The 10,043-nt window shown below is 41.0% G+C and overlaps 1 protein-coding gene across 1 annotated transcript; it reads right to left on the bottom strand.

Moving 5' to 3' along the window:
• Positions 1–1,002: 1,002 nt before the first annotated feature.
• On the bottom strand, positions 1,003–9,546 carry LOC112948258. The gene is made up of 6 exons (XM_026040496.1): positions 9,434–9,546; positions 8,383–8,661; positions 6,112–6,363; positions 3,955–4,092; positions 3,204–3,323; positions 1,003–1,376 (listed from the first exon to the last, which is right to left on the bottom strand). The coding sequence occupies exons 1-6, from the start codon at positions 9,492–9,494 to the stop codon at positions 1,216–1,218; spliced, it is 1,011 nt and encodes a 336-aa protein (XP_025896281.1). The 5' UTR covers positions 9,495–9,546; the 3' UTR covers positions 1,003–1,215.
• Positions 9,547–10,043: the final 497 nt, after the last annotated feature.

Genomic DNA, 10,043 nt, shown 5'->3' with positions numbered 1-10,043 from the left:
TTGTTCAACCATGTCTTTCTAGCCCAAAGCTGGCATATAGTTTAACACTCACATGACTTGCTTCTTGTTACCAAAATACTCTTAAATGGTAAAATCTGTGTTCTGACAGTGTGTTCTACAGCCCATGGCAACCTGGCCAGCAATTCAGCTACTCATTGTCAAGGATCTGGTCCTTGTGCTCTCCTTACAGGTCTGCTCCACCTGCACCTCTCCTCAATTCCTCCTAAGCAGAACAGGATGCACAAAGCAGCAGGATTTTAGAGATTCTATGAATTGCTATGTCTGTAGACATTAAAAAACTACATACACAAGCAGTTGGCCACCTCAAACAGCGTACAATAGCTAAACTATTACATTAAAGGCACTGGTGCTCTAAGGCTTACACTGACGAATGATCTCAGTATAATATTCCATGTTCCTGCTGAAAAATCACACACTCAAGCCCTCAGGAACTCTTCCGCTGAAGACCAGCCAGCCAGGGATTCAGCTGTTTCAACTCACTCACCCAGGCAGGCAACCTGTGGTGAAGGGTAACCAGCAGCCCACCATCATCATAGCACAGCAAAACATAAACAAACCCACATCATCTTTTGTGCTTTTTGTGCAAAGTCACACTCTGTATCGTGTTTCCTAGCCTCATGGTAAACAGCAGATGCCTAAGCACAGAGGAGTTTGGAGCTCAGAGGAGGGATTCAGAGAAGCCTAGGACACTCAGCTGAAACCTCTGCTAAGCTCTTTGCAGAGCCTGTGAAATATGTCTGGACATCTTCAAAGGAAACAAGATTTCTCAGGAAATTACTGGAAGATCCTTGTTTTGGTCTAGGACTGGCATGCTGCTTCAATCTGCCCATCATGCCTGCCCCTTTCAGCAGCTGCAGGCTGGCAAAGTCATAGAAGGGCATGAGCTGGGCAAGGAGCAGGAAGAATCACCGATCTTATTTCAGGCTGTCTTCTAGGGCTCCACTGTTCAAGTGCAGATCTATTACAGGACAAAGCATAAAGGAGCTGCCAGTTTTGTTTGTTGGTGAACTTGTCAGCTCACAGCAGCGCAGCCTTGAAGCTACACACTTTGTATTATCATTAAGATAGCAGGCTTGATGCCTTAGGGCTTTCCTGCAGTGTAATTTTTCAGATCAGTTCTTACACAAAATGAGATTATGAGATGCAAAGGATGGGTGCCATAGGCTTCAGGACAGGATGGGACAGCATGTCAGCTTAGGCATCAGTTGGATCTGGGAAACAATCTGATGCATTTCCTTGGTTTTCAACATCAACTATGACCTCTGGGTCTGGTATTTCCTCAGGCTCAGTCTCCACTGGGAAATTTTCTTCTGCCAATGGCTGAGGCTCAAGACTTTGACTAGTCTGGGCAGCATCTGGAAAATAAGAGAGAAATGGTTTATAAATGCATGCATTCATGCCCATCTCCATGGAAATCTTCCCACCCTTGTTTTCCTTAAAGCTACAAGGCACCTAACAATCCTAGAGCCAGCTCCCCAGGCTCCTACAGCCTGTGCCAGCACCTCTTGCCAGAAACTTGTGTGCTGCCTGATTCCACATACCAAGTGCCCATCCCGCTCAACTGCCTGTTCACCAAAAATCACCCAAGCTTTGTCTTCAGTCTCATTTACTCCCACATTTCTCCAATCTGCTCCTTTTTGCATGAAATGGACTTCTTGGTCCCTCCTACCTATCCTCCTGATCACTGCTGGAATAACAAAACCTTTATGGGATTTCCATACACAAAAGCTCCTTATGTATCCCTCTCTGCCATGGCACCTTTGAATGTATTTTCACACCACTGGAGTATCTTTCCTTTCTTTACAGATCTTTCCATCTGTTGCTTTGTCTCCTAACATCATTCTCTTTTGTTTTCGATGAGGACAGCTTCTACAAGCAGTGGCAGAACCAAACTTCACTGTTCCTGTTTTAAGCGCTTGTTTCTTGACTGATTGACCATGACTTTCTTGATCTCTTCATCACTATGCTGAAACCCTCTAGGCCTAGCAGGCCAAAATGCAATTTAAAAGAAATGCTCAAGCCAAATACAGTTACATCTGAGTATAAAAGTCAGATAAATTACAAATATTTAATATGTTCTCACCTACACATTTTGCACATGCATCTGCTTTTGCTAGCCAATTTGCAGAAAATTTAGCTATGGAATATTTCTTGTTAGTCAAAATGACCATATTTTGTCCCTTTCTAATAAAATTTAGTTCTACATCTTTTAATACACTAATGATAAAAATTAAACAATGACCTGGATGACTTACCACTTACTAGTTTCCCGTATTGTGGCATACCCATTAGTAGCATCATAGGATATTGAAGGTAGGGAAAGGATAGCTCATAGAAAGGGACAGCTGAGCTGCTGAGAGGCTGTGCATGGTACAGTGAAGGACATAAGAGGTGGAGGCAGTAGAGCTGAGACCAAACTTTTGACTTATATAATTTTACTTGAATTAACAATATCTCTGCTAGATCTACTTCAGGTGATGATGCATCACTGGGGAAGGTACTGCCAGCCTTCTCGTTTATGAAATAAAAATACATCTTTAATATGGTATGGTCAAATGAATGCAGTGGTAAAAGACTTTGAGAAATCTGCTCTGAATGCTTGATACTAATGCTCCACTTTTGCTTTACGCTTTCTGTTTTAACTCCTAATTTCTTTGAAGGATTTTAAACGTGAATGTATTCCTACTTTAACATCAATTTACGGAGACACATAGGAGTCTGACTTTGATGTAATTGAGCTCAGCATAGTGGTCAGCGCTGTCCTGAAGATAATTGCTAACTAAAGCAATGCTGCTTTTTATAAAGTGTAACAGGTGAGTAGAGAGAGGCTGATTAAAATTGTAGGAAAACTGCTAAACTTCAGAAGGGTTGCTTTTCTTTTTTTTTTTTTTTTTTAATTTATGATACACTATTTTAGCATCCAGGGCATACTGGAACAAACTGGCAGTTTTCTGCCACTACATCTCATGGCTGGGTGAAGGCAAGAACTATTCATTTGCTGAAAAAGAGCACAAGTAATATACGGATATATGACCTTTGTTGTCTTGAAAAGACAAGGTATCTTCCCTACACAAGTCACTCTTTTCTAGTCAGCTCCTCCCCATCAGTAACACACAGCCATTTTCTCCTTCAGCCTCCTAAATAGCTTATTTATCTGTTTTGAAACAAGTAACTGGACCTACCGGGCTTTAGAGGACAGGCGGTTTGGACAGCTTGAGCATCAACACGATCTCCATTAGGGGGACTCTTTACACCTTCACTGGAGACCACTGACATTGTTACTCCATCATCCTTTTCCTCCTCTGTAAAACAAAAATTGGAAACATTGAGGAAAGAGGCTCCTCCCACATGCTGTTGGCCCAGATACGCTTGTAGAGGAGCTGCACCATCTCCGTGTGCTTGTGTCTCCACCTAACATGGCGCTGACTCCATTCCCAGAGCAGAGAGACACCAACTTCAGAGAGCTATTATTAACCTTCCACTGACTGGTTTAGTGCTACTAGCACGATAGGAGCTCAAGGTGGCCCAGGTGGACCTGAGCAAAGAGCACACAGGGACTGGTACTGACAAAGAGCTTTCATCAGAAGCATCAAGTGCTTTCAGGATGAGACTCGAGCTGAAGAAGGAGGCTGAACTTTTTTTTTTGCCCATAGAAAAAGTTTTGCTATTTCTTTTTGGCCAGAAGCACACAGTAGAAATATGAAGTGAAAAAAGAAAAAGTAAGGTTTTCTGAAGAAGATCATGCTGGATGTAACACTTGCATATCAGTGAGCAGGTTCTTCTCCACTGGGCTCAGCCAGAGAGGACCAAATGGAATACAAGAGCTACAGAGTTGAGACTTGAGACCAGTTTTACACTGATGCCATTTCAACCTCAGCCTGCATAGACTTAGTATTTCATGAAACTCATCAAATGACAGTATTCTCCACTCACCTGAAGGCACGGGGATGAACCTGTGTTTCCTCTTCATGCAGCAACATATAATTGAAGACACAATAATGACTAGAACAACTGCCCCTCCTGCACATCCTGACAGGATGTAAAGGAACCATGGATTCTGCAGCAGGTCTCCTGCAGGAACGATGCAGCAGTTTTAGTTATCAGAGTGGACAGGTACTTTCTCCAAACTGGAGAAACCCTACAGTTAGTTTAAAGCCTGTGAACATTACTGTAAGTTTGGTCTGAAACAGAGGAGTTGGAAATGGTGAACTATGGCACATAAGACATCATTTTTATAATCATTAGGCCACTTTTCACCTATTTTCTCCCCTCAGATAAGGCCTATTCTTCTGTCTGACTGAGTACGTAGAATAACTACAGTAGCTTGCTCAGGTAGGCTGAACAGTCAGCCACCTGACTGCCTAGACAGAGTATTTCTTCACTTATCTTGTACCTCTCTTAAAAGTAGTGGATAAATTCAGAGCTGAGCCATTCAGATGTCTCTTGGACAGCTCAAGACCTAGTTCTTGAACTGGATGCAACACAGCTGCACTAACACAATTCACCTGTTCTACAAAGCTGAATACATTTGCATAGCATGTTAAAAAACGTCAGCTAAACGCATCAGCTAATTTAGAGCTCAAATGCAGCATAAATTGCTATGTACAAATAGCTCTTTACCCCCAAAATATTTGGAAACATTTCAAAATACTCCAAGACATACCACATAATGTAGTATTCCACACATTTGGAAGAACAGGAAGAACAATTGCAGACAGCCACTTCTACATGTACAAAGATACACTTAAAAAGCACTCTTTCCAGTCTCTGTTAAAATTAAGCTTTTAACAAATGAGAAATCATTTCACTAATTATTSTTTCATTTTTGGTGAAACCCTAGAGAATATTATCAAAGCTGTAAGTACAAGCTGCTAATATTTTCCTGAATATTTCTTCCTAATTTTATTTTGTTGGCCCATTCTGAGATAAAATATATTAAAAATGGATCAGAACAAGCAATAATAAAACATATATAAGGATTTTATTGATTCATGCATTGATTTCTGCGCCACTGATTTTAAATCCTGCATAATCAGAGCCCTTAGGAGCCTGTGTGTTGAACATTTCTGCTCAAGTGTTTTATTCTAACTACTATTCTGAATGAATTTCATCAGCCAGCAGGTTGTTCAACCAGATCATTTTACCTTACATCTAGAGCAGAACAACAGTGGGAAAACAATATCGAGTCATTTGCTAGGAATAAATAATAACAAAAAAAAAAAGAAAAAGAATTTGCCTTTAATTCATTTAACTGAACACATTTATTTCTTTAATTCATTTAATTGGTATCCATAACTCCTTTAATTCACTTTTATAAATATGGTTACATTTGGTCTGAAAAAAACCTCAAAACAGCTGCTACTTTTTGGCTTCCATATCCTTCCACAAATATGTTCATGTGTGTGTTCATCCCTATAGAGCTAACACTAAATTCACTTGTGGGCTTTTGAGGAGGAAACCAGGAACTGATACTACAGCAAGGACACAAGCAGCCACCCAGAGTTACAGAGTAAACAGTGGTAGCTGTCTGCACTTGAATGCTTTATCACTGGGCTTGTTTAGAGCTCTCAGTTGTTTGCATCCTTCCTCCCCAGGATCTTAGCTGACTTTTGGACCTATGTTGAACATCCTTTGACTGCTTTAATTAGACAAAATTAAGACCACAGTTCCACAGTCCCAACTGTCAAACCCATACAGATCATCTGGGAAGATTGATGTGATCAGATCTGAGCAACCCACAGCATTTCTACTGAATGCCAGAACATGTGATATGGGATATGTCAGTGTTTTTCCAAAGTTCAAGACCCAGCACCCAGCCTTGTTGTACCCCATAGATACAATTCTGCTTCTTTGGAGTAAGCCTGCATAAAAAGACCTCCTGAATACACACTCACCTTGCTGTGATCATCAGCTGTGTCAGTATGAGATAGAGCAGGAAGAAAGAGAGGAAGGGACACTTTTTCAAGGGAGAAGATGGCAATTTTAAAAGGCAGCTGTCAGAGGAGAGTTCATTCCATATAGACACGACAATTTCTTTGATTTCCCTTACAAGAAACTGAGAGAAGATATCGTGTGGCTGCTGTTACTCACCATAGTAGTCACAAGACAGTGCAATGGGTCTGCTTCTAATGATGCTATTCCCACGGTGAATCACACAGACGAAGTCCCCAGGCACAGTTTTGTCCAAGCGAACCTTCTTCCCACCATCCTTAACACAAGCCTCAGGGGCATCCAGCGCAACACCATTCAGCAGCCACATAAACCCAGTGCTCTCATTGCCAGTTACATCACAGGTCAACTCTCCAGTCCCATTAGGGAAGCATCGGATACTAATGGCTGGTTCTGGTCACACAACACAGCGACAATGGAATGGGGAGAGAAGAGAGATACATGGAGTTGACTCAGCAACAAATGCAAGCTAGGCAGTAGCTTCCCTCACCACGAGTCCATCATATTTGCTACTAGTCAGGAAGCACAGAATTAAGTTACCAGACTGAGAAGATCTCTTCAGTATCTGCCCCCAGCTCTGTAATAAATGGCAGTGTTCACCCAACCCTGTTAATGACTTTTGGTTCTTGTTTTCTTCAAGTAACCTGACACAAGATATATCAGCTCAATCAGCCGACTTTGATAACCCTTGTTCTGAGAGATAGCATTTACTTCAGTGTTAAATGTATTTGTTTTCCACAAAGAAGAAAGAAGAAAGAAGAAAGAAGAAAGAAGAAAGAAGAAAGAAGAAAGAAGAAAGAAGAAAGAAGAAAGAAGAAAGAAGAAAGAAGAAAGAAGAAAGAAGAAAGAAGAAAGAAGAAAGAAGAAAGAAGTGATGTGCTTTTTCAGTGTTGAAAAATGAGGAGTTCAAAACATCAGCCCATGAATCAAGGACTGCGGGGACACATTATGTATCTGGTGGCCATGGACTTGTTCAGTAATTGTCAAAGTAGCTTCAGAGGAGATTCAGCCCTCCTCTTGCTGGGACACGTACTTTTGCTCTTACTGTCTCTTCTTCCCTTGAGATGGAAATTAGTGCAATCTATGCCCAACATTGGTACCAGCACAAGACAGAATGATCCACACTGGGACAATTTTAGAATCAATTTAGAATGAATGAATCCCATTTTCCTGAATTTCGCTTACATGCTTGTAATACATTTAGTGTACTACATGATGACAACCTACTTCCCACTCTTGCTGCTCTGCTAATGTAGACTAGGCAGTAGAGTCATATGATTTTATGACAGTATTTTTAAAAAGGGCAATGAAGGTGCAAGCAAATATCCATGTAAATTAAGAAATTAGTATCCTCAACTGTGATATCATCTTCAACTAAAATTCACTACTTCTAGAAAATACCTTTGCTGGGAAATTGTTTCACTAACTTATGCATGACAACAGGACAGAAGGAGATAAAAGCTCACAAATGATGCAGATTCACAGAAACAGAAGTTTAAACTAGACTATTTCTTCAGTCTTTGCCCATTTCCCAGGGCACCTACAACCCTGGTCTTTTTGCCAAGGAGTCACATCCTTGACCTGCTCTCTGGAAGTTTCACTTGTTCGCACTAGGATGACATAAGGATTCATTTGTCTGCACTGAGCTCAGGCTGCTCTAACATTTTCATTAAACTCGTATGCTTCATTTTCTCTTAGAAATCTATGTAAATTAAAGCTCTGTAAAAGGAACAGCATAGAAAAGCAGGAGGACAATACCCTTACTGATTCTGTGGTCTTTTTATTCCAGTCCAGTGACCAGGATGCAGCAATCCTGAGGCCACAGTAAAGACGAAAGGAAAACCGGCCACATAGCTCTTGCTAATCTCTGAATAAACCCAGGAGATGCTGACATTTAAGCTGCAAGTAGGCAGTTGAGAGTCAAAAAATCACACTTTAATTCCATTTCTTAAGTGCATGAGGCATGGAACTCCGTTTCTCGGAAATAAGTCACGTAGGGTTAATTTATTGGAAAAGCATCTCTACAAGCAGCAAAATGGTGCCAAGTACAATGACAGCATTTCAGAGCCACCAGGAATCATACTCTGGAAACGGACTGAAATTTCTAGCTCCATGTCTATACAGACTAAATTTTACAAATGTTTAAGTCAAAGAAAGTACATACTTGAAGTGACTAACTACTTTAAATAAGGCTCATCACAGAGAGAGACTAATAAATTGGATTAAAAAATGCATGTTTTAATTTACACAATTACTGTTCCTTGCAGTGCTAGTGCAAAGTTATTCCTGCTGTTCCAGTCACCTATATCTTCTCTGTGCAAGCTCAAAAGGTCTGTTAAAAGCAGAGCAAGGCAGCAGCTCACAGCCAAACTCACAGTTTCAATAGCATTTTGTCTCTAACAAGACACTTACCAGACACTTCGAGTATAAAAGATCTGCTTGTGTTGTGAAAAACAAACTCATATTTTCCTTCATCCTCTTTCTCCACATTCCTCAGTACCACAGAACCATTCTGCAAGTTCAGACATCTAGCAGAAGAAGTGCCGCACCTGGCCAACAAGGTATCGTTCAACACAGACATGGAGCATTTTGCACTGCCTTTGCTCATTTCAGAGATGCTCTGCAGGCTTTGAATTCCCAGAGAAAAGACTGCTGAGCTGCTGCTCAGTGCAACAACTCTAGAAGCTGAGGCTGAAAAGAAAAGCACAGAGCATTGACAGTGAGCTCACCAGCTCCATCCACCCCTCTCCCAGCTGTCTTCCATAAAGGCCACTCCACCCCAGTGACAGACTAGGGGCACCAATAACTGAAAAGCAGAATAATGAGAGGGGTGATATTATACAAACTTTCTCTTACCCTTAATATGACAGTGGCATACACACCATACACACAAGGAAACAAGAAGTCTGAACAGTGATTCCCGCCCTGCACTGCAGGGTTCACTGCAAGGTGAACACTGCAAGGTTCACATAAAGCTCATTAACACCCTGTATTTCGTACAAATGGTAACAAAAACAACGGCTGCTTGTGCAGCTCTAACTCACAGACATGAAGTACTGTTGCAGTTTTAGTGTAGACAAGTCTCACAATATCCCTGTATACCAACATTTGTTGCGTTGAAACTCCAAGCAAGTAAATGGCAGGGCAACTGCAGCTCGGGGACTGACCCAAGGTCATACTGAGTGTTATGAACTCAGACCAGCATCCTGCATACACGGATCTTAAGTTTTCTAATGAAACAGTATTATGGATAGAGCATGCCGAGGAAGTACTATGCTGTTAGTTATCATTAGTTTACAGAAAAAATCCATCTTACTTTGGTCTGACTGCCACGTTTCATGCATTAGCAGTTATACTATTTAATGCCTGCTAAAACCTGGTAGAATCCTTTAAAGAGCTCAAGAAAAAATTAAGATGACCGCTTACCTACAGAAATCATAAAAGAAAAAAAAAAACCACTTACCATTAGTAACAGCTACTATCACGAGCAGGCACTGAAGGATAAAAGAAGAGTTGAAATCCATTTTTAAAGAGCTCCTTGCATCATATGCTGAGAAGACAAGCTGGCTACAGAGCTCAGTGAAAATAGTGTTCAGGAAGTGATGTCAGAAGCAAGAATAGAAAAAAAAAAAAACATACAGGGCAGATTGAATAATGTTTTAAAATAGTCCTGCAGGTTTTGGGTGACTGAACTCAGACCCAAAAAGCATGAGCCATGATGTGCTTTGCAAAGTCTTGTACCTTAGCTAGCTGCAAGTGGAACTGAAACGTGAAGAGGAGAAAAAGCTCTCCTGGTCAACTTACCCATTTAGATACATGCTAATACTGGGTACAGGCAAAAGACTGACACCTATTTGTTCCATATTCTTCCACTATATAGTACAGAGTCCCCATACAGGACATAAAAAACATAAAACGTTTCATAGAGATGAGCTCATTTTCTGGAACACCAAAAATAAACCACTGATAGTATGACCACTCTCCCCACTTGGTAGATGAAGGCTGTATTGTATGTCTGAACTTCCCTAGGCTCTCCAAGAGATGAAGTAATACCCTCCATGGAGGAAATGGCT

Source organism: Nothoprocta perdicaria, unplaced genomic scaffold, assembly GCF_003342845.1.
Source record: "Nothoprocta perdicaria isolate Ctin4 unplaced genomic scaffold, notPer1 scaffold_100, whole genome shotgun sequence".
NCBI lineage: Eukaryota > Metazoa > Chordata > Aves > Tinamiformes > Tinamidae > Nothoprocta > Nothoprocta perdicaria.
This window is presented reverse-complemented; position numbering and strand designations above follow the sequence as displayed.